Genomic DNA, 26058 nt, shown 5'->3' with positions numbered 1-26058 from the left:
CACCTTTTTGCTAGGTACTTTTTGTTTGCTATTACACATCAAATTTTTTGAAAGTTGCATTTATTTATAATTTGTTGCTCATGTATAGAAATGCAGTTGGCTTTGGATATTTGTCTTGTAATTGTCAATTTTGCAAAGTCAAATATCAGTTATTTCTCTGTATATTCATGTGGACTTTCTATGTAGGCAGTTATATAATTCAAAAATAATGATAATTTTATTCTCATTCCAATCTTTACAACTTTTACTTCTTTTTCTCTTCTTAGGGCACTGGCTAGTGCTGCTAGTGTATTAAACAAAATTGGCAACAATTTTCTAGAAGAAATACTTCAAGTGTTTCAATTGTCTATTATATTGGCCATGGTTTTTTTTGGTGTGGGGTAGGGGGCGTAAAGATCATAACCTTAATCAAAAAGTAGAAGATTCCCTTATTTGTATTTTTACCTTGCGCTCTATCAAAACATGTTTAATGTGTACTGCTGTGGAATTCCTGAGCCTACTGAGATGGTCATATTTTCTCCTTTAACCAACGAATATGGCAGATTTTAATAACAGGCATTCTAATGTTGAACCTTTCTTTGCTGTGATAAATTCAATTTGCTCAGGAAACATTGTTGCTTTTTTCATTGCTGGATTCAGTTTGCTTATACTTTTTGTTTAGAATTTTTGCTTCTATATTTATGGTGATATTAGCTTGTCATTTTTTTCACACACTTCTCAAGCTGTCCTTGTCTGGTTTTAACGTCAAGATTATATTACTTTTCTATTCTCTGAAAGAATTTGTTTAAGATTGGGTTTATTAAATGTGTGGGAATACTCATGCATAAAATCATTTGGGCATAATATTTTGGGGAAAAATTTTAAAACTGATTCAGTATGTTTAATGATTATAGATAATTCAAGTTTTATTTCTCTTCCTGAGTCAATTAAAAAAAATTTAACAAACTTTCCATTTCACCTAATTTTTCAAAATCATTGGCCTAAGGTTTTTATTATATTGTCTCCTTAATCACTCCTGCAGTTGTTGTCATATCCCCTTTTTCATTTTTCATATTGAATTTTCTAATAGTAAAGTTTTGGTTAGTGAATGATCTACATTTTTGAATGAAGTTTCTGTATCTTATCTCTATTTTTTTCCAAGAGTTCCAGTGGATAAAACATTCTAGTTGTCACCGACTCTTATCAACATTTTGAAGATAGTATTCCACTGTCTTCCAGCTTTTATTGTTGCCTTTGCGAGCAGAGCTGTCAGTCAAATGAGCTTTCATTTGCAGATAAAGTCATTTCCCTAAGCCTGATTTTAAGACATTCTCTTTTTTTTTTTTAATTAATTAATTTATTTTTATATTTATTTTTGGCTGTGTTGGGTCTTCGTTTCTGTACGAGGGCTTTCTCCAGTTGTGGCAAGCGGGGGCCACTCCTCATCGCCGTGCGCGGGCCTCTCACTATCGTGGCCTCTCTTGTTGCGGAGCACAGGCTCCAGACGCGCAGGCTCAGTAGTTGTGGCTCACGGGCCCAGTTGCTCCGCGGCATGTGGGATCTTCCCAGACCAGGGCTCGAACCCGTGTCCCCTGCATTGGCAGGCAGACTCTCAACCACTGCACCACCAGGGAAGCCCAAGACATTCTCTTTGTATGTAGTGTTCTTTAGTTTCACATTTCCGAGTCTTGGTTTGCTTACATATATACCAAACTTTCAGCAGTGTTGGGCTTTCTGAACCTGAGTATTGAGTTTTATAAATTCTGAAAAATCCTCAACAGTTTATTCTCTACCGTTCTATTCTCTTCTTCTAAAATTCCATATATTTTGGATTGTTTTTCTTTAACCACTATTCCTCTTGAACATTTTTTCATATGTGTCTATAATACATTGCATGGATTTACTTTTCTAATTCACTAATTCTTTCTAATTCTATGAACAGTCTGCTATTTATCCTGTTCACTGAGTCTTTATTTTTAATTATCTTCTTTCTCATTTATAGAAGTTCTCTTTGGTTCTGCCAACAAAAAAGGTGGCACTTGCCATCTACCTCTACAAGGATGAGGTCACTAGCCACTGCAGCCACGGACCTTCAACACACCCTGAAAGGCGTTCAGGGTGCAGATCAGGAAGGAGGCCCTCTGTGCTCTGAGAAAAACTGGCAGATCAAGCCCTTAGATAGTCAGATATCTTCAGGAGAAGACATTATGAGCCCAATTCTTGCATCTCCTTGTATCTAGAAAAGCACTAAAATCATTAACAGTGACACCTGTTCCTCGTGACTAGCAGCCAGCCTCTGCCAACATGTGTGCTCCACTGCACGTCCCCCCTTCACTAACATCACGTGTAACACTGCCCTTCTCCCCACCTCTCTGCAGCAGTTTCTCAGAGCTATCTGAGACGCTGTCTCCCAGGCTAGAGTCCTCATTTTGCCCCAGATAAAGCTTAAATCACAACTCTCACGTTGTGTTTTGTTTTTCAGTCGACAGGTTTTTTTTTTTCAAATCTACCTGGTTAATTTTAATTGTCTTTGTCCCTCCATCATTTTTTTAAACTTGTTTTAAATTTTCTCTAAATAAATTAAGTAGACTTATATTTTTAATAATTCCAATATCTTCAATATCTTCTTGTCCTCGAAGATTCAATTTTGTAATTGCCTTTTTTTCTGATGATTCTTGCTTGTGGTACCTTACCTCACAGCATTCATGATTTTTATCATATACTCATGTTCCTTGGAACGTTATATCTCTGAGGATTCTTGTAGAACTTCAATTAAAAATGCCCAATAAGAAAAGTTTTGCATTTTATTTTCCAATGCGTCTGGGGAATCAGACGCTGATCAGAATCAGCGTCAATGATCAGAATCACTTTAAATAAAATTTTCAGCTAGAATTACTTGATATCCAACAGATATTGTGAATTCAGACCCCAAACCTAAATGAAGGTAAGGTTCAGATTAGGAATGCTTATGAAAACCAGTGTTTTTCTTTTTTCGTGTTCTTCCCGGAACCAAGGTTAAATAAGCAAGTCTTCTTCTTTGGGACCTCTCAGCCCCTGTTCCAGGTGACACTGTCAATGTCTTTTATTGTCCCAGGCTCGTGCTGATGACTTCAATCTGATCTCCTGCTCTGTTGAGGACCTAGCCTTGTCTTTCTTCCCTCACCTACTCCAACGTACTCCTGTTATTCGTACTTCCTTTTTGTTCCTCAAATCTAATTAATGTTCTCCCTTACTTTACCGCTAGCACAGCTATATTATAAATTTTTTAATTTTATGCAGCATTTTTAGATATTCTGTATTAGCCTCTCTCCTCTGCACCTCTAGCTCATTATATGCTTCTTAATCTTATAATTGATTTCTTTATAACAATAGGTTCTTGAGAACTCAACAACAAACCACAATGGATGAATTATTTTCATTTCAAAAATATATGAAAGACTATTTCGTATCAGTGATTTAACCCTACAAGAGAGGGTTGAGGTCTCCAATTTTCTACTTGTTATAGAAATGCTAATGCCTTCCTCAACAGCGTGTATGGCAAATACCTGGCTTGCTTGTGACTATTACCTTCTAGTCTATTCACTGTGACCTTGGAAGAGGTCGATAATTGATTATAGTTGCCCTTTTGAGGTGACAAGATGCCACCTCAAAAAGCTTTGCAACATAAAATTCCAGGTAGCTATTACCAATCACATGACATTTGGTCATATAGTAACTCTTATTTGCCATGCTTGTCTCGATTATCAGATTCATTTGAGTTTTTTTTTCACCACTATTATTTATTTTCCTCACAAATTAATAGTGTATCTTTTGACTCTAACGATGATGCGTGATTGCACAAGTGTGATAGTCACTATGGAAAGACACCACCAGACACCAGCAAAAGACATGCAATCCTTTAATGTAGGTAATGGATAAAGCTGTCATCTATAAATCTAGACATGGCTACACAGCGTGAAATGGTCAGCCAGCAGCATGCATGCAGTTTGATAAGTACTCTTGGCTTTCAAGTTCTCATATCGTCCCACTGCTGCCAATGAGACCATCTGTCTAAAGAGAGGATATCGTCAGGCCTTTGGGAACCTGCCTTCACCATTTTCCTGTTTTTTGGTTATGTATGAATTTTTAGATACCCTCTAGTCCCTTCCTATTCACTGGTAACCACCATATTCCTAAGATCTTTGCAGTTAGACCAGAGAATTAAAAGCCAAATTTCCAGGGCACCCTACCCTCAATAGATCAAGGTTTTGGGCTTATCTGAAGTTCTATTCAGATAATAGAACTGATAATAGAATCTGAAGTTCTATTCAGATAATTTTTACTGTAACTTTAATTTAGCTAATCAATCCCTCTTTTCAACACAAAGCTAGACTATCAACTCAGGAAGTCATCACCCAATGGTATGGCTTGATTTTCTGCACTTCTGTTGCAATGTACGTAAATAAGTTATTAAATAATGTGTTCATTTGAATCTCATCAATCTATCCTTTAGGTTTCGCTGAAATTCTATTGCAAGATGAAATATAGCTGGAGTCGCATTTTGGGTCCATCACTTAATTACTTCTTTCAGCTCATACCTAAGGCACCCTAAACAGGTCAGAGATCATGTACTTGAAAAATCAAACAAAATTATGACTCTTAGCCATTCTGATGGCTACTTCTTAATACTATGCTCCAATGTGACTCAGGGTTCTACCTTATTCTTCCCTTCTATCCTGGGTATCTCAGCTTCTTTTTGACACTCCTGAGTACCTTTCTTAGTGATCACATTATTGTAAACCATTTTCTTGAGAGATCAACCCTCTCCGTGTCTATATCATCCGTACTATACCATGCTTGCTTTCATATTTCCTCGAATAGGCTTATTTACCCACTTTTGCACTAAGGTTGTATTAATGAATAATATATTTTGTGTCTATATACTTGGTATATCCCATTTCTAATTTTTATAAAAGAATCACTAATTTTCTTTATTTACAGTTAGTAGAAGTTGCTATTTTCAATACTTTTACCATCTCTATGCTTTTTGCCACTTTATTCCATCCCATCCCTTATGATCTCTCATACCCTAACAATCACGACACACCTCTAAATCTCAGATTATCACTGGCGTTCCTCAGCTCAAAAACTCTTTCTGTGTTCTCCCCAAGTTTTGAAAAAAAAAATCATTCTAGACAGATTCCAAGTAGCCACAAGACTCTGCATCTCTCAATGCCAATCAGTTCCGTCTTCCATGTGTTACACCCTAGCTTTCATTCTGGGGCTCAAAAGTGAATCAGACACGGCCTCTGCCTTCACAGAGCTCATAGTTGAGAAGGGGAAAGGAACATATGGAAAAAAGGGCACAATCCAATGTGCTCCTAAGCACCATTTACACCCTCCAGAGTTTCTCCTCAATATAATGCCATTTTAGCAGCTTTCTAGTTAATAGATGTTCATCTCATCTTGCATAAACACCTTTAATATGAATGTCTGCTATGAAATGCCAATACACGGGCAAAAATTTCATTCTCCACGTTGAGGAGCAGTTGCCAAATTATGTGTGTATACATTTTCCTCAGGAACTGAAAGATGTATTTTTAAAGTAGATCAAATTAAACTGGTTACCATATAATTTTAAGAGACTGAAGCAATTATCCAAACATTTCAGGAGACATTTATCCAGTGAAACTTCTGTGCTGTCTAGGAGTCAAATCATTCCCCACATAGTGTGTCAAATAAATACTTTAAAAGCCTCACGGAATTTGGGGGAGACCCACTGTAAAGATAAACAGGATTGCTTGATGGTGGTTCCGGAAAAGACTTCCTGTATAAAAACAAGCTAGATGGGATGGTAAGCTCATTTTCACTGATGTGAGGGGCAGAAACTAAACTCAAACTCCCTTGAAACTGGGCACCCAATCTCTCCTCTTCAGGGCACCCAGCGTTTCTCAGTACTTCTCTAAGTAGCTGGCACCTAAGCTCTCAGCACCAAATAGTCTTTCTCACACTGGCAAAGCCATTAATACACTAATCAATGCAAAAAGAAAAGCAAAAACGGAAAGCACTTCCCCACCATCCCCCGAAGCATAAATCCACAGTCCCAAGTATGTCTCTCCACAAGATGCTGAAGCCTGAGACTCAGGTACCTGCAAACCTTTTGGTCCACAGTTTCCAGTCTCTCCCAAGTGATGCTACCATCATTCCTAACAGCAGCATGACAGCTATAATCCTGGAATTGGGAACATTCCCTAATACCAGTGTCTAGTGAATTCTGCCAGACATGGAGACCTCACTAAGAATGTTATGTCCAACGAGGAAGTCAACTTATACAGCTTTTTAAACTCTCAACCTGAACTTACTAATCCTCTTAATACATATGTCTGGTGTTTCAATTAATTGGCTTTTCAACTGCAAAACATTTGTAAATGTTAAATTCACCAAAAAAGGGTTAAAAAATATGTCTCCAACCCCAAAGTTATAAAACTAGAAATACCTTTTATAAAAATATGACTGATAAGAAACTCGTTTGATAATTTCGTCCAAGGGGCATAAACTACTGACCAATAGAACAAATTCAGTCCACAGGTATATTTCGATTGGCTGCAGAATATTTAAAATTTTTCTTTAAAATAGAATGATGTAGTGAAGCATACCATGTGTGTTATGCCTAGGTTCCCACCATGGTCTATCACAGCATTTCATTCATCACGTTATCCCATGGTGTCCAAAGGCAACTTAGTTTATGAACTCTGGCTTATACTATTTGCCTTTAGAAGATTCTAGGAGAGAATAATATTGGTGAATATGTAAAAAAAAACCCACAGCTTTAAAAAACATAGGTAATATGTATGTGATTAAAATTCTTCAATCACTTTGAGGATCGACCTGAGCTCTTCATTCCCAGTTTCATCACATATTTGACAAAAAGTTGGTCTAGATCTCCTGAAGGCAGAAATCTATCTCCTCAGAAAAAGTATCAATTTTTACAACAGTTCTTTCATCAGACAACTGCTCTTTATTAAGATTTGGGCCTGTGTTTCTTCATTATGCAAAGAAAAAAAAAATCAGGCAGGATATTTCAGCAGGGGAAAGGAACATTATTACTATGCTCCCCATTGAAAATTAAAATATTCAAAACACGTCAAAATCATCTTAGACTTAATATCTGATCAGTGGCTTAATGTCTGTTTTTACAGAGAACATTTTTATATGTATTTTTAAGAAGTGATTTCCACTATCTTCAAAAATGTGACCAAATTGAGATTCTCAGAAACTGGAGGACAAACAGAAGAGTCAACAAGAACACAAAATTCATCAGTGGCAGAGATTCTATTTGAAGTGAAAGGGCCACTCCACACTAGAAGTAAGAACCCGTTTTGAGAGGCTTGGAGCAGGCTTTGATAAATACACATCCCATGGTCTTTGACCTAAACTAAATATATTCATCAGACTGTGCAGCTTTGATAATTATGATACGATTATTTTGGAAATGCAAGAATGCTATGTTTTTTTCTATCTGTGAAGAGTCTCCTAAATTGGACTTCATTTATGCATTCATTTATACATCCACCCATCAATCAAGCATTTATTATTTACTAAGTGTTAGACACTCCGGGTTGGGGATACGATCTTGAACAAGAGAAGCAAAGTCTGTTTCCAGATGAAGCTTACATTTTAATGGAGTGGAGAACAATTACAATATAAACTAACTTTTGAAAAAGGTGTTTCATATAGCCATACAGGCTATGCCTACAGTGAACAAGGTGATGGGATAGAGTGGCTGGAGATGGGCCCTTCAGACTGGATGGTCAGGAGAACCTTTCTAAGGAATGTGTACGGCATGAAGCTTCTCAAACTTGGATGTGCCAGTGAATGGCACAGGATCTTGTCAGAATGCAGATTCTGATTCAGAGGTCTGATGTGGGGCCTGAGATTCTGCATTTTTAATGAGCTCTCAGGTGATGCTAATGTGTCAGGTCCTCATACACTTGGGATAGTAAGGACTTTGAATAAGAAATGATAATGGTAAAACTCTTGGGCATATATCTGGAAAAGATTAAAACTCTAATTTGACAAGATACACGCACCCCAATGTTCACAGCAGCACTATTCACAATAGCCAAGACATGGGAACAACCTAAGTGTCCACTGACCGATGAATGGATAAAGAAGATGTGGTACATATATACAATGGAATACTACTCAGCCATAAAAAAGAATGAAATAATGCCATCTGCAGCAAGATGGATGGACCTAGAGATTATCATACTAAGTGAAGTAAGTCAGACAGAGAAAGACAAATATCATAGAATATCATTTATATGTGGAATCTAAAAAATGATACAAATGAATGTATTTACAAAACAGAAATGAATTCACAGACATAGAAAACAAACTCATGGTTACCTAAGGGGAAAGCGGGGAGGGATAAATTAGGAGTTTGGGATTAACATACATGCACTACTATATATAAAATAGATAAACATCAAGGACCTACTACATAGCACAGGGAAGTATATTCAATATCTTTTAATAACCTATAATGGAAAAGAATGTGAAAAGAATAGATATACACATATATATGTATATATATGCATATACATATAACTGATTCACTTAGCTGTACACCTGAAACTAACACAACGTTGTAAATAAACTATACTTCAGTTAAAATAATTTCTTTTAATAAAAAAAAAATAAGTATGGTAAAAAAACTGACAACCATGTGTGGGACTTTGGGGAGGAATTGAGACAAGCCCACCCTTGTGTCTACCTCATTTCTAATCTCTCATCTGTCTCACAGGATGCCCCAGGGCATAACAGGAGAATCAGAGCTCTGAGACCAGAGAGGCCTGGGCTTCCATCCTGTCTCCAGCTTTTCACAGGACTGAGGTTTTGGGCAGCTCCCGTACTCTCTCTAAGTCCCATTGCTCCACGCTGTGGGATCCTTGCGTAATCTGTCTGGCTTAGAGCAAAGAATCAGTAAATGAAAGGCACTCTGCAGCAGGCATCATACTACCACGAGGTGACAAGTATGAGGATGGCAAACAGCACAATAGGACAGCAGAGCAGAAAGACAAAAAGAGCCCCAGGGCCCCCAGTCTTGCTGCTTCGCTGTTCCAACTATGGGCTTCTAAGCTCCAGACTCTTGGAGATACAAGAAAAATAAGCCCTTATTTAGTTAAGCTCACGTTAGTTAGGTTTTCTGGTTCTTGTAGCTAAATGCAATTCATATCTAATTGTTGAGTGCAGCTATTCATTATTATTATTTCTTCCGAAGCCACTTAGCAATAGGAAAAGACAGGAGCAATTTAAGCCTTTGCCAGTGTCCTTAATCATGCCAACCTGCTCTGCTCGCCAAAAGCTAGACTACCAAGAAACGCCATTGCATTTGACTCCTGATCTGTATTATCACTGAAGATAACGTGGAAACCTTCACACATCAACCCCTAAATTCTCAAGGCAAATTTGAAGTGTCCACTTTTTAGAAATGGTCATCAAAATCCCCCAGTTTTGAGGCAACTGATAATGTTGCTGGCACATCATGAATAACCCAGTGTCAACCGTCATTTCAAGCCAAATCTGGGACACCCTACAAGAAATAAACAAGGCACATATTATTCTACTCAACTGCTTTGAGCAGAAAACCAAATTAGCATGTGAAAAAAGTTTAGAAAATTGAGACACATGCAACTGAGGAAAATAAACTTTTAAAAGAAGCTGTGCTGTCACATAGGTAAAGGTCCTTTCATAACATTAATTAATCAACAAGTTTGTACTCAGTGTCTGTTATGTGTAAAGTACTGGAGGAAAGTGAAAGGCAGCTGAAGCAGGATGCCAAGTTTAAGGCCCTCACTGGTGTGGGAAAAACAAGTCAGAAGCGTTAGGTCAGCAGCGAGGCACAGATCAGTCTAAGGGAAGGACCCTCACTATGACCTAAGGTGGTTCAGGTAAGATGACTATAAAGAAAAGATGTGGGATTTTCATGGTAAACAGGGGTGACAAAGATGTTCCAGGTGAGGGGAAATTTGAGGACCAGGGTATGTAGAGAAAGAGAGTGTGAGTGTTACTAGCTGAGCGCGAACAGACCAGCTTGGCTTGTCCAGAGACTTCAAAAAGGTTTAGAAGGTGGTATGGTATGTAGCTAGAAAGTGAGTTGTGAGGAGCATCATAAGCTGATTCTTAAGTAATTGGAACTTAAAACCTGCTTACCTGAGCTAAGAGCAGATCTGTTTAATTAAAAGAGGAAGTTCTGCCCTCTCGCTTCTCTTCATGTGGGCTTTCCTTTGTGCACGAGCGCCCTGGTTTCGGTCTCTCTGTGACCAAATCTCCTCCTTCTAAGGACAGCAGTTGGATTGGACTAAGTTCTACACTAATGGTCTCATTTTACCTTAATTACCTCTTCAAAGGCTCTATATCAAAATACAGTCACATTCTGAGGTCCTGGGGGTTAGGGCTTCAGTGAGTCCAGAACAGTCCCCAAACCAGAAACTTGGAATTCATCAACTCTTTCCTTTCCCTCATCTCTACTGTCAAGGTCTACCGGTCATAACTCTGAACTCTATCCTCACACCATCTAAGCTCCTTAGAAAGACATAATAAAATCTTTACGTTTTAAGCCATGCCTGCCTATCTAGAGTTGAAATTCAACACCCTGACTTTTAGAAACTACTTCTGAACAAAGATCAGCTATTTGTTATTTCATCTCCTGAAATTAACATCCCTTCTTTTCAGTTTATCAAACTCCTCACATCTTTCAAGTTTTGCTTCAATATTATTTTCCCTGTGAAGTTCTCCTTGACTCTGCTCCAATTCTTGCTGGTCCCACGCTATCTTTTTACCTTGTCTGGGAAGAATTTACCATTTCTGCCACTCTACTGTCACTGAACATAGTATACTGCAAATACTGGATCCATTTCCTTTATAAGATCATGAGCTCTTTGGAGAAAAAAAAACACCAATAGAAGGAATGCACACTCTGGAGTCTGTACGAGCGTAAACCCTAGTCCTACCATTTTTCTCTATGTTGACTTTGTCAAGTTACTTAAAATTCATTGGTAAATAGGAATAGGAATAATTCCTATTTCATAGGGTTATAACGAGAAGCAAATGAAGTAATCATCAGTATGAAGCAGAGACTCAATAACAGCTAGCTATTTTTATAAAACATGTAGAATATAACAATGACCATAACTCTTTTCTTCTTGGGTGTATTCTGTATGCTCTGTGCCACGTGATTTGCAGATATTATCTCTTATATACCTAAAGTAAGTGTAGACGTGTATGATTACCCCTTTTTATAGGTGAAGAAACTTAGTCTCTGAAAGGGTAAGCAGCTTGTCTAAGGCCTAACAGCCAACACGTGTGGAACCAGGGTTTAAGCTAAGGTTTAGATGATCCAAACAAAGCATACTGTACCCATTTTGACATCTCCAATCATTCAATACGGAAGGCAGAATGGGTGCTCAATGAATATTGATTGAGTTGCTTAATTCATTATTAATCCACAATTAAATTAATATATTTCTTATTGATATTTCTATAGGGAAAGAGGTAAATAGGGTCTCATGTTAAATTAACTCAGTAATGCTAGACACACATATAGAAGTTATTGGTTTACACACTTTTTTTAGAATGGAAATGAAATATGTGTCAAAAAATGGAAGGAGGCTTCCCTGGTGGCGCAGTGGTCGAGAATCTGCCTGCTAATGCAGGGGACACGGGTTCGAGCCCTGGTCTGGGAAGATCCCACATGCCGCAGAGCAACTGGGCCCGTGAGCCACAACTACTGAGCCCGCGCGTCTGGGGCCTGTGCTCCACAACAAGAGAGGCCACGATAGTGAGAGGCCGGCGCACCGCGATGAAGAGTGGCCCCCGCTCGCCGCAACTAGAGAAAGCCCTCACACAGAAACGAAGACCCAACATAGCAATCAATCAATCAATCAATCTTAAAAAAAAAAAAGGAAGGAATTTAAAAGGTGCTTAAAATCACCAGATTTCTGCTGAAGTCTCTCTCTCTTTCTCTCAGTCACACACACATGCACACACACACACAAAAACATCCCAGATCAGCAGCTGAAAACTGAGTGTCCAAACAGTACTTTGCATTTTATGCCAATCTTCCATCAATGCTGTTCATTGTATCCCATACCTTGCTAGTTTTTTCTATAAAATATGTTTTTCCTCCTTTCAAATAAACCCCAGAACAATGTAGATGTTACTGATTAAAGCATTTTTTTTAAAAAAAGAAGTACAATTTATATCTCTTAAGCGAAGTCCATCATATGAGCCTTGGTAGGGAATTAATTTAATTAACACAAACCGTATTTCTACAACTCAGATGATCTTCAGAGATACATTCGTATGACATCTGATATCAGGACACATCAGGCTACATGCTCACCTAGAGTTTTCTAGTGCTGAGATACAATACTGCTCCAATTACACAGAGACATTTTAAGAGTTTTCAAACACATCTTGAAGTTCTAAAAATACCATACACTAAGGTGTGCCTTTCCTGCAAGACATGCCACCAATTGGTGAATTGTAAGGTATTTTTACCCTATTAAGAGCAGGTTGAAAAAAGAGAGAAATATATATATGTATTTTATGATCATTTTATAACTATGTTGGCTTACAATAGTTACTTTGCCTCTATTAAAATACTACATAGTTTTGTGGGACATTTATAACTTAGCAACAGAAAAGAAAATATTCTTGAGTGTTCAATATATATTAGAAATAACACTTAATTTCATATGTAATAATAATCATTTGAGGAACAAAGTCATAAAGCTATAAAAAGATTTAGAGACTTACTATCAAATACTTCAAAATTTCTAAAACATATTCTGCCTTATACAATTAATGTTAAAAGTGTTTTTTGTTTTTCTTCTTTAAACCTTGCAAGAGACAGTCTTCATATTTTACATGTTCTGTAAACAAAATGGGACTATTATTAAGCATAGTTTAATATATTTATTTAAATAGAAGTGTAAAACTCTTTTTTATGATGGAACCTTGGATTAGAATAATTGTTACTGGTTCCATAGGGTATTCAAACGCGTGCCCTCTACCCCCAAAAGGCAGGTACTTTCCTGGGAAAGCAGCTCTGCTCGTGTAACACACCTGGCCTCTGTACTGCTCCTTTATTCAATCTTTCCCAGGGGAAGAGGAGGAATTTAATATGATTGAGTTTGGCATCTATGGCGTGGCCCTTGCTCTTTCCTCTCTTTAGGGAGCAGCTGCCTTTGGGAAGCACCTGTTCTGCTCCGGTCCTCCAAGCTTTAAGTTATACCACAGGGAGCTCTGTCTCTGCCCCAGTATAGCTCCAATTGCGAGGTAACTTTGCCTAAATCTGGGCTCACTGGGAGGAAGCCCATTTGCTGTTGATAATATGCCACATTCTCTGTTATCGGTTTCTTCAGAAATAAAGGTGATGTGTTGGTCTCCCATCTGCCTTACTCTTATTTCTTTCTCAGTTGGCTCAGAACTTGGGTGGGGAAAAGGAGTGTTTGTACTGAGCTCTTTCAAACCCCAAATGAATAAGTATAATTTTACTCCTTTTATCCATTGCAGTCTTCCAAAAGGGGGATTTCACCCCTATCTACAGACACCAGAAACACAAGACAAAGATGATGACCTAAATTATATAAAACCATTAGTTATAATCTTCATGTTCAAAGCAAGTCAGGTTGATTAAACTGCCTGCTTTGAAGCAAAAAAAAAAAAAAAAAGCCATATTTCTTTCTAAAGATAGTTTTATGTATCTATCTATGCATATGAGTATACATAATATATACACATATATATTTAATACATAAATAATAATGTTATTCAAATAATCCTTATGGTGGCATAATAAAAAATGTACATGGTCTTTGTCCCTGTTGCTGGCACACAACCCTATAACCCTTGGAATCTCTGGAGGGATGAGTGTCTTTTATGTGCTAATAAATATTTGGTGGTGGGGAAGGGGAGGGTGCCCTAGATTACTTCGGCAGGGCAACACATTGCCAGAAAGACCAGGGCAAGATTAGAGGGCCAGAACTTTTAGCCCCACTCCCTGACCTTCTGGGGAGGGGAGAGGGACTAAAGAATGAGTTGATCACTAATGGCCAGTGATGTAATCAATCTTGCCTACATAATGAAGTCTCCATGAAAACTCCTACTAAACACCTGAGCAGGAGAGCTGATGAACACATCCAGGTGCTGGGAGGGTGGCACGCCCAGGGAAACCACAGCAGCCCCAGGCCCTCTTCCCTATACCTGCCCTAGGCATCTCTTCTCTATGGCTGTTCCAGAGTTAGAGCTTTTACAATAACAGAAGTGTTCCTCTGCGTTCAGTGAGCTGTCGTAGCAAATTATCAAATCTGAAAAGGATGGGGAGGGTTGTGAAATTCCCGGCATTGTAGCCAAGCTGGACAGAAGTGTGTGGGCCCCAGGCACCCCGTACTTGTGACCGGCATCTGCAGTTAGGGTGGGCCCTTATACCTGTGCACTCTGACACTAAATCCAGGTACTTAGTGTCAGACCTGAATTAAATTATAGGACACCCAGCTGGAGTCCAGAGAGTTGCAGAACTGGTTGTTGGTATGGAAAAAACCTACGTTTGCTATAAGAAGTGTTCTGAGTAAATACAGTTCATACTTACCTTTTGTTTTCCTGTAACAGCAAAGAAAATAGTAAAAAACAAAACCAAAAACCACGCACACCGATTTCCACACTTTTCTCTCATTGGACAGGTATTACACGTGCTCTAATATCCAAGTAACTTTAAGTATAAGACTGCTCGCCCCTCCTGTATGTAAAATATGCCACAGTGTTTAGTTATGCAAGTACACAAGAAAACAGTCCTGCATTTGCAAACATTCCAAATAGATAGAAGTTGGCGGGGGTCACCAAATAGTTCTCAATTTGTGTTGTCATTTCAAAAGACATAATGTATTTAAAACACTCACACACATTTTTAAAAAGACATAGTTGTTGAAACATCAAAGAGCTGGTTCTCATAAAGAACTTAATATACAGGAAATCCCTACAATGACAATTGCCTTTTCTCTGATCGCCAAAATATCTAATCCTACTTTTGTTTAAATGAAATAATATGGGCATTTTTTTCAGTGTTACTTTTTGTCTGCTTACATGAATGCAGGGTATTTCCTCATAAACTATAGACAGAAGCTATAAAGTAAGCAATATAAAGTCTTAGGATACTTTAAAGATCATTGAAGAGCTTGTCTGTGTCTTAAAACAAATTATTATTGCAAAATACAGATACGCATTTGCAACGTTCCACTCTAACAAGCACTAAACTTGAGTTCTGGATTTTGGATATGAAATGAAATCTTGCACTTCTAAGTTCTGAACCACTGCACATTAGATGAAACTGAGAGCAGTATTTTCAATCACATCATTTTAACTTCACTTATTGCTATCAATGTATATTCTTCCCTGATAAAAACAAGGTGGTGTGAATCTGTGTATTCTGATAAATTGTTTTCCCATCCTCATCCTCCTCGAACAGGAGTATAAACTTCTGGCTCCTATCAAGTGAGTTTTTATTACAAAGAGGAAAATGCAAATTCATGTGAGTCTCTGTGATTTGGAGATAGGCACCAAATACTGATTGCTAAGAGTTATGAATATTTATCTGTTGCTGTTATTAAAAACACATTTTTTTTCCTACCAGAGTTTTTGAATAAACAATTTCAAAATGTTACTCCATCTGTCAATGTTTTCTGAAAACAGTACAAACCTTCTTTTTTATCTTCTGGAGTAATCTTCACTTTTGTATCTGTTATATCTTTGAATGAGGCCAGAAAAAGGACCACATCTCCTTTCTCATTCTTTATAGGGACAATGTCCAATAGGCACCAAAATGGAGACCCTGCAACGGTAATAAAAATACAAATCAACCACTGTCTTGTGTTTTTTCTATGAAAATCACATCATTTGTGGTATAGTTAATAAAGTCCTTACTGTTTTCTTCTATCCCACGAGTCTCCCCCAAAATCTTAAAAATGTCAGTTTTCAGATTCCATAAATGTCTAGCCTCTAATGCATATCTCTTCATTCCCAAATGCAGTGCTTTCTCTGAAAATAAGGGAGTATTTTAAACAAAACCACTAGTCTGTGCTGAGACCTTTCTGCTTATGTCATTCAAATTTGTATTTCTTCTTTGAATGTATTGATGTTGAAGCATTCCACTTGATGAAACTTTGCCCCTTCCCGGCCCGAAGCACACACTGGTTCCTAAATAAAGACCTTTGTTTGATATGAGTTTGCTAGAGGTTTATTTAGTCAATTTAAAAATCAATGCTTGTGCACCAGAATGGCTAAAAGAAAAAAAGATGGAAAATACCAAGTTTTGGGAAGGATGATGCAAAGTCATTTGAACCCTCCTACATTACTGACTCCTAGCCAGTTAATACAAATACTTTAAAAACTGTTCGGCAGTATCAAGATATATTATCACAATACATTATATGATAATGTGAATGAGTGATATATAATAATCGACAGGGGAATGGATGAATATCACTAACATAATGTTGAGCAAAAATAGCCAGACAGGGCTTCCCTGGTGGCGCAGTGGTTGAGAATCTGCCTGCCGATGCAGGGGACACGGGTTCGAGCCCTGGTCCGGGAAGATCCCACATGCCGCGGAGCAACTAAGCCCGTGTGCCACAACTACTGAGCCTGCGCGTCTGGAGCCTGTGCTCCGCAACAAGAGAGGCCGCGATAGTGAGAGGCCCGCGCACCGCGATGAAGAGTGGCCCCCGCTTGCCGCAACTAGAGAAAGCCCTCGCACGGAAACGAAGACCCAACACAGCCAAAAATAAATAAATAAATAAATAAATAAATAATAAAAATAAAGGAATTCCTTTAAAAAAAAAAAAAAGAAGTTAACATTATTAAAAAAAAAAAAAAAAAAAAGTAGCCAGACACAGAGGAGTAGAATCCATTTAAAGGAAGTACAAACACAGGCAAAACAAATCTAGGGTTTAAGAGGTCAGGTTAGTGGTTACCTTTGGGAGATTGTGATTAGGAGGGGACACGGGTCAGGGTGTTCTGCGATGCTGGTCCGTATCTTTCATGACCTTTATGTTGATTGCATAGGAGTATTCAGGTTTTGAAAGTCATCAAACTCTGTACTCGTGTGTATTTTTCAGGGTATATGTGTTATTTCAAGAACATATTCTTAAAAGTGATACTCAGTCTCATAAAAAAGAATGAAATAATGCCATTTGCAGTGACACTGATGGACCTAGAGATTGTCATACTGAGTGAAGTAAGCCAGACAGAGAAAGACAAATATCATATGATATCACTGATATGGGGAATCTAAAAAAAATGGTACAAATGAACTTATTTAAAACAGAAGGAGCCACAGATGTAGAAAACAAACTTATGGTTACCAAGGGGTAAAGGGGGGGAGAGATGAATTGGGAGATTGAGATTGACATATACACACTACTATACATAAAATAAATAACTAATAAGGACCTACTGTATAGCACAGGGAACTCTACTCAATACTCTGTAATGACCTATATGGGAAAAGAATCTAAAAAAAGTGGATATATGTACATGTAAAACTGAATCACTTTGTTGTACAGCAGAAACTAACACAACACTGTAAATCAACTATACTCCAATAAAAATTAATTTTAAAAGTGATACTCAAGTTCAATTCTATTCTTTGAGCAAAAGAACCATGAGAAACATCATTAACAGACTCAAGTTCAAACCTAAGGCTTATATTTTGAGAAGTTTTTGTATATTTCAAAATACACATTAAAAAATATATTAAAATTCCAGTACTAGATTTTCTATTGAAAAGCATTCCAATTTGAGGTTGATGAAAAAGTTATTGCTTAAAAACTAAACTGTTGATCTCTCCGCACATAATTTTCCTACACTTTTCCTTTGATGGGAAAAAATCTGAATTTCCATCTTATTTGGGAATTGATTTCAAAGCTGGGTATACGACAAAAATAACACAGAGTCAGAAATATCTTTGATGTTTTAACTTGTTTTGTATATACTGTGTTAGATCTCACACTTTCCAACACAGCGATATATCCGTCCAGCCTTGGAATCTCTCATTTTGCTTCAGTTGAGCACCAGACGAGCAGCTGATTTGTATTTAGCGTCCGTCTGACATAAAAATCGTATTTTACTATAGCTGCTGGGGCACTTTTGTTGAAAATGTGTGGTTAAGTACACATGTAATAAATGTATGTGTAATGTGCTGCTACTTATAAAGTATGCCTTGAAAATGTTACTCCACCTAATTGTTTAGTGGCATGATTTCCTTCTTGTTCTTTTGACTCAGACACATGGTTTCCTTTCATTCATCTTCCCAAATATCTATGCCACAGCAATCCCATCTCAATACCCCATCACCAGGCTCCAGAAAACCTAGAATCTATGGCTTATCACCAGGGCTCCAACATCAACCAGCCACGTCACCATGGGAAGTCAGTCAACATTTCTGCAACGAGATTCCCTCGACTGTAATGTTCTCACATCCTCCTGTGCAGGGTAGATATAGTAACCCCAAGAAACATGAAATGATAAGTCAACGTTATTGTCTATGATTAATGAAGAAACCTCATAAATGAGCCATATCCCTGGCCAAGCACTGCTCTCCCCCTCATCCCAGAATGGCTCTTACTTCCAATTTTTGTCTATGATTACCATTTCAACTTGGGAGCCTTTTTCCCTAATGCTGTAGCTACGGTAGGAACAAAAAGAACCATCAGGCCAAGCTATCAATCACACCCTAGAGACAGTAATCGTGGGGACTTGGAGAATGGCATGAATCTAATATTTTGGTTCACATTTTAAAACATCTCTCTGTCAATTTCCTTGCAGGAACATCACCCAAATCAGAACAGAGACTATTAATTTTCCTGAAAATCATTCGATCTCTGCACTCAGACAAGCATCATTATTGTCTCCACAGAGTCTTCTCACAGACGTGCCAGTGTATTTTAAAGAAAAGCAAAAGCACAAAATGAGGTGAAAGCCAAGGAAACAGCTGCCAACACGACAATATTCTCTAATCAGCCATGATGCACGGGTGTCATGTCATAGCATGCTCTGGAAGAGTTGAAAAATCACTTTGAAATTTGTCTTTCAAGTTATAATGAGATGTGATCTTTGACATTTTATAAATTCATTAGAAACTTCATTAATATGGGTCCTTCTAAATTCAAATTTTGTAATGAGTTGTCATGAGCTAAGCTAATGTCAACCTCCCCATTACATACATGACAAAAAAGTGAATCAGGGAAACAGCGTAAGAGACATATAGGCCTATTTTTTTCCTCCCTCCCTCTCTTCCTTCCTTCCTCTTTCTTCCCTTCCTTCCTCCTTTCCTTCCTTCCTTTCCTCTTTTTCTTCCTTCCTTCTTCCTTTCCTTCCTTCCTTCCTCCTTTCCTTCCTTCCTCCCTCCCTTCCTTCCCTCCTTCCTCCCTCCCTTCCTTCCTTCCTCCTTTCCTTCCTTTCTCCCTCCCTCCTTTTATCCCTCTTCCTTTCTTCCTTCAACTGCTCCTTCATATTTATCCACACTAACTTCCTTACAAATATGGCTTTGGGTACCTCTAAAGTTAGAAAGCAAAGCATAAGCCACTTGCTTCTTCTTCCAGAAAAAGAGGATCGATGCTAAAACCTACCAATCAAGCTCAAAGCAACACCCTTCACACTTAACTTTGCTCTCTTAGCCTTCCCTTCTCTGCTGTCCTCAGCCTCTCCGCCCTGGCTCTCTGACAAAACCTTCAACCTTGCACGACTGTAATAACTCAAAGCAATGCCCCAGGGTCTGCTGCTTCCTCTCTTACCCATGGGTACAGTGATGATCATGCAATGTCTTTCAGTCAACAGCGCCCCAGGCCTGGTACAATAAATCTCTCTTAGCCTTAAGGAGGGAGGGAGAAAACCCCTCAGCCTCCAATCCAGAGATGGGAAGGATTCTTAAAAGCAGGGTTAGAGTGCAGAACTTGTGTGTCAATGTTAACTACTTCTGTATATAGCAGCCGTAGTTACCATGTGGGTTGGTGAACGTTAAAACAGATGAGTTTCTGCCAAGATTTAAGCTAGTAACACCTTTAATTTCCATGGATAAATACAATTCATGGGCGAATACAGGGTTTATACCCTATATGGTAAACTGTATTTTCGGAATCGCGTAAATAATTACGCAGAGTTTAAACCTGGTGGAATGTCCCACGTCTCCATTTTTGGTACTTTCTTTTCCTTCATTGGGAAACAAGGGTGCAAGAGAATTTGACTTGCTAATATTTACAATGGAAAGAAGACATATGCTTTCCATATACCACTAAAAGATTGTATTTTGCAATAAGCGAACACTAATGAAAAAGTTTCTAGTATGAGTTCATGGTTTAATAACTTAATACAAGGAGATAGAGATATAAAGAATATTGAGTTGTGAGTCGTTCCCTTCTCTTTAGTGACTGGCTGTGTTGCCATGATGGGACACAGGTTGTGTTTCCCAATTTAACACAACAGCAGAAAGTGGGATGGGGACCCTTAGCATGTCCCTCGTATCAAGCAGGATTTTGATGGGATTTTTAATGGTAAATGTGTGACCTTTAGTTTTTGAAATTATAGCTACAATAATATAATATCCTGAGTGTTAACAGCATCAGTATCGCGTGACCTAAACATTTTCAGGCGCTCCTCATATTTCACAGTAAATCTGATGGGTCTTGTTCTCTATAACCATTGTCTCAGTGCTACGTACTCAATGGTGTGATGACAGGTTTGACAATTTTTAGAAATTAGTCCAGGGGATATAATATTGGGAAAGGTGTGGCCAAAGGGCTGCAGGTGCGTAAACAAGGCACTGCTAATGGTGGCTGCATGACGGGACCCTCGTATCTGTAGCAGAAAGCGCGGGGCATTGATGAGCATCTCAAGCGAGTCTGCGCAGAGCTGTAGTTGCCCCTCCTCCTTATCACAGTTGATTCTGCCTTGTTCTGGCCCTAACCATCTCTCACCCACTCTTCAAAGGTGTTCTCCCTACCTTTAGTTTTCTCGCCATGCTGCTTCCAAGAATCTGTGTAAATAGAGTGTCCTGATTAAAAATACCCAATGGCTTTTCACAGCTTGCTTAAAAAATTAGCATAGCATTCCAGACTCTTTATCAATATGGAAAGTCTATTTTCATGGAACTAGAAAGGTAAATAGGAACGGGATGGGTCATGTGAAGAGGTGATCGAAAATAAGGATCAGATTAAAAAGGAGGGGGAAGTCCCAGGAAGCACCCAGAGCTGTGTGGGAGATAAGCCCTACCGCAGCCTCCCCAGCACTTCCTGGTGTTTGTACTGTTCTAAGTGATGAAAGCAAGGATTCTTTGGTGAAATAGCAGGTAAAGGCTTCACTTTATCTGCAAGGAACACTTCTTCCAAGGACCATCCATCTATAGTGCAGCCTATACGTGTTTCAGATCTGTGCTCAGTTCCCAGTGAATTTGCCTTGGGTGGACACCCTCCTCCTAATGCCCCAGGATCCTAATGCACTGGGACCCCGACATCTTGTGCAGCACTGGAGGGTACAGTCGGGTTGGCGGGACATGAAGTGAGCCAGCTGGAGACCTCCCTGAGCGGGCAGTGGCTAAGGATACCTCTCGTTTCAACGTTTGATGAAAAATGAGGCTCTCAGAAAACAATGTGCTTTAAATTTGTTTCTTTATAGAAAAAAATAATAGAGTGGGAGAATACACACAAAATATTCATAGTGGTGGATTGTAGGATTACAGTTTCTTTTTTCCTTTTCTCATACCCCTGTTTTCAGTTTTGCTAGAATAAGCATGACAGAATTTTTAGTGGGATTCTGGCAACTCTAGAGATTTGGAATAAGAAATGAAAGGATTCCAGGACTGGGTGATAGGAGTGATGTGGTCATATTTCTAGGGAGATCACTTTGTGTGTATTCTCCATGATTTAAATTCTCACAGATATTCCATTTCAAACTCTAAGAAAAGTTCCATGTTAAGTTAGGGTAACTAAAAAAAAAAAAGAGGGAAAGAAAGAAAAGGAAAAGGAAAGGAAGAAAGGAGGCATAGATACAAATCAACTGATGCTTAGCTGAATTGAATGTGCCCAGTTTTTTTTTTCTTCCTCTTTCCATTTTGTTCCAAGTTTCCTTTCTCCTTAAATGAAAGTACTTTATTCCTCTCCCAGGAGTATGTATTGGCATCTCTCAGAAATCTCTAATAATTTGGAACGAGAGGAGCTTGGGAACTTGAGATCCAAAAAATATCTCCAAGATGTGCTTTAGTCAATAATTCCAACACGCTTGCTCAACAAATCATTTACTGGAGTTTTGACCAATAGAGTTATTACTTGCTTTAAGAAAACCAAACAGCTTCTCATGATAAACATAGAAAATTCTTACCTATAACTGAAAGAATTTTTCACATATGGGTAGCCACAAATTCACCTGGGATAGGTTTAGAGGAAGAGCCCAGATAACTACGTATGGTCCAATGAGAAACAGATAAGGGATTCCTGACAATGTAATGCACACAGCAAGGACCTAGGGATAGCTGTCATTTATTAAGCTTCCATTATATGCTAGACACTGAGTCACAAGCTTTGTATGTATTCCATCTAAACTTCTCATTGATCACCTTGACCAACATTATCAGAAACTGAAGCACATTTTACAAATGTGGAAATTGATATGTGTAGTATTTTCTTCAGGGTCACACAGCTAATGAGTGTCAAAGAGCAGGATTTAGGGGCTTCCCTGGTGGCGCAGTGGTTAAGAATCTGCCTGCCAATGCAGGGGACACGGGTTCGAGCCCTGGTCTGGGAAGATCCCACATGCCGCGGAGCAACTAAGCCCGTGAGCCACAACTACTGAGCCTGCGTGTCTGGAGCCTGTGCTCCGCAACGGGAGAGGCCGCGACAGTGAGAGGCCCGCGCACCGCGATGAAGAGTGGCCCCCGTTCGCCACAGCTGGAGAAAGCCCTCGCACAGAAACGAAGACCCAACACAGCCAAAAATAAATTAATTAATTAATTAAAAAAAAAAAACAGAGCAGGATTTAAACACAAATCTGAGTTTGATTTCCAATGTTGCCTTACTATAATCTTCTGGGAATGATCGTATTCTGTGAATAATGTTTTAGAAACTGGATTTCATTTTCATTTAATCTTTCTATCCATGCTATAGCACATCAGGATACATACTCTTTAAAATGTCATAAGAGATAAAAGTGAAATAAAGCCTTTGGATAATCAACAAATTTCCCTCTCAACCCCCGAAGAAGAGTAGAACCTCTATTTGAAACAAGATTCAGCTACTTTAGTTCTAGATTGGAATATAGCTCTCATTTAGGTACACATGGCTCTAATTCTTAAATTTGTTTCAGTAGCCAATGAGACAATGGGATCTGAAAACCACCACTGGTGTCACTTTTAATCCCCTCCTTGAGACAATGAGGATGCAGTCATAAAAGCTTCATTATCACAGATTTTAGGCATAGTTACCAAAGTCATTAATGCATGTAGCACCATATTCTGACCTTACTCACAAAACCTTTGCTTGACCCCTCTTACCAGGATGTTTCTGTTTCTTTCCTAGAATGGTGATCTCTGTGCCATAGTAGCTCTAGGTAGGATGCACAGCAACATCCCCTGTGCTCATCTCTTCTAAGACTGGAAATAACAAAGAGAACTGAGCCCAAATCAACGCTGAGCCATGGCTCTCTCTTCAGTGATGCTCTAGGGGAAAGAAGGACAGATGTGCTGAACCACTGTTAGTGAGCAGACAAATGTCTGATCCGACAGGCTTGGCTCCATGATTGCTACTTGTAAGCCACTTCTTTCTGAGAACAAGGCGCTGAAACAAACTCACTCCCTTGATACTTGACTTTAAGCAAAGCAATTTAAAATTTCTTCAAACTTGGCAGTTGTTCAGTGAAAAAGAACTTGGTTTAAATGAGAATTGGAAAATCAGGTTAACCCTCTCTAATTGCACAAGGCTTTAGTGGGAGAAATCTATGGTCTTTGTAGGGCAATGGGAATAATTGTCGGCACCAAAAAGCATAATGCTGACATAAACACAGCACATTTAAGGGGGTCTGGGACTGTGGAACTACTTAGTTTAGGACCCAAAAGAAAATATTTGGAGATTATATTGCAAGCAAATGGACATAAAGTTATTCATTCATTCAACAAATTTTTACTGAGTGCTTGCTATGGCTGGGAAATGTTTAAGTGTTTGGATACACATCAGTGAACAAAACAGAACAGATCTCTGTCCTATGCCCTGAGAGAAGTTACATTCTACTTCAGAGAGAAAAACAATAAATTATAAATAACTGTATAGTTTATTAGAGGGTTTTAAATGCTACAGCAGAAAGAAAAAGTAGAACAGGGTAAAGGCATATAGAATGTAGGAAACGGCAGTGTAGGGCTGTAGCATGACATTCTTAAGTGCTACTTAATATTGCTTTTGGATACTAATAAATGATTTGTGTGTTATTGCTGGTCCTCTTAGAGGCAAATGATGAGTAGATCATGATGCAGATCTGAGGTCAAGGAAAGGAGAAAGAAAGGAAGAAAAATTGGATGACAGTGTCTTAGACCTCAGTGCAGTTCTAAGCAAAGTTCGCCAAGGCCATCAAGGAGTCATCTAGCCAAGCCAATCATCAGAGCATCGCCGCATCTCCTAGGACCAGACCTGTCTTAGCAGCCCTGCTTCACTCTGTCACTGGCTGGTAGCAGCCCCTGGAAAGTCTGTCCTGTGCCAACACAATGATGTGTTTCAGAGGACAGTAGCTGGGGTCATCGGCCATACTCTCCTGTAATCAGAGGTACGAGACGCACATTCTCATGGTTGCTACAATTAGTATAGTAGATATCTCATATGTTTGGCAGACTAGCATCCTTGCCCCTTCCTCGTGTCACTGTACCTCCATGTTCCACTGGAGATGAAAACTCCTCTCTGTGTGCAGCCTTGGTAGAACTACCCAACCTGGTGCTCAGACAAGCCCTCACTGAAAGGACAGGCAAATCATCCATGCTGACCAATCATTCTTTCTCTTCTGGTAATTTAAATCTTGACCAGAGGGATCCAAGATCAAAAATGAAGGAAGCAGATTCATTCAACAATGAAGGCCAGAAAAAACTTGCCAGTTATTCCTGCTACCTAGGCCTCATGAACACTACTGCTTCTTGCCTTTTTCAAAGACTGGTTGCTCATCCCTTTCTTTGGTTCCATAAGTTACAACATATGTTTTCAATAAATTAATATTTTTGCTTCAGATAACCAGAATCCATTTATATTGCTTACAAAGAACCCTAATTACAAAACTGATATATTTAGAAAAGGACAGTCAAAATCCAGGAATTAGATGACATTGCATATGGTCGAGTCCTGAATTCTTCATTTATTTGCTGGGTATCCTCAGATACAATTTTGACACCTGTTTGTACCACATTTGCATACTGGATATATGTCTACTTCTCATGGCTTAGAGCTTTGATGAGGTCAATACATGCAAAAGTATTTTATACTTTTTGACTAATCATATAAAGTAAGGAGTTTACCTGAATGTGTAATGCTTTAGTTCTTTAACCATTAAAAAAATCAGGCATAACTATGGCTCAGTATTAATATTTGTTAAAGCTAGGTGGGTATAGGGTGGGCACATGTTATAAAAGTCTATGTATTTTGTGTATGTATGAAACATTTCATAATTTTTTTTTTAAATTAAGGAAACAGGAGAATTATTCAGCACTTCCTTAAACATCTAATTGAGTATTAATTTGTAACATACAAAGTCTTTTCAGATTGCTGGAGTTAGAAAAGATCTTTAAAGGTGATGACAAGGAACTCTTTACTGTAGAGATGAAGATCCTGAGTTCAGAGTGGTTCAGTAAAGAGTGCAAAACGATGAATGTTAATTGTTGAAATGGGAGGGATTAGACCTCAAGTCATATGATTCTGAGTTTTGTGGGCTTTGTGCTGAAACACAGGGCATTTCTCCAAACATTAAAAAAAAAAAAAAACCAAAGGAATAATTATCACATGAGTAAATAATCTAGGTTTGATA

General features: G+C 38.5%; 1 protein-coding gene across 1 annotated transcript in view; it reads right to left on the bottom strand.

The window, feature by feature from the left end:
- Positions 1-26058, bottom strand: part of KCNH8 (potassium voltage-gated channel subfamily H member 8) — a 398046-nt gene that overhangs the window by 216612 nt on the left and 155376 nt on the right. The window contains exon 3 of the mRNA XM_061193703.1: positions 15719-15850. Coding sequence (XP_061049686.1) covers positions 15719-15850 — 132 coding nt within the window. The remainder of the gene's footprint in view (positions 1-15718; positions 15851-26058) is intronic.

Source organism: Eubalaena glacialis, chromosome 6, assembly GCF_028564815.1.
Source record: "Eubalaena glacialis isolate mEubGla1 chromosome 6, mEubGla1.1.hap2.+ XY, whole genome shotgun sequence".
Lineage (NCBI taxonomy): Eukaryota > Metazoa > Chordata > Mammalia > Artiodactyla > Balaenidae > Eubalaena > Eubalaena glacialis.
Note: the sequence above shows the minus strand (reverse complement) of the source record. Positions and strands in the feature narration are given on the sequence as shown.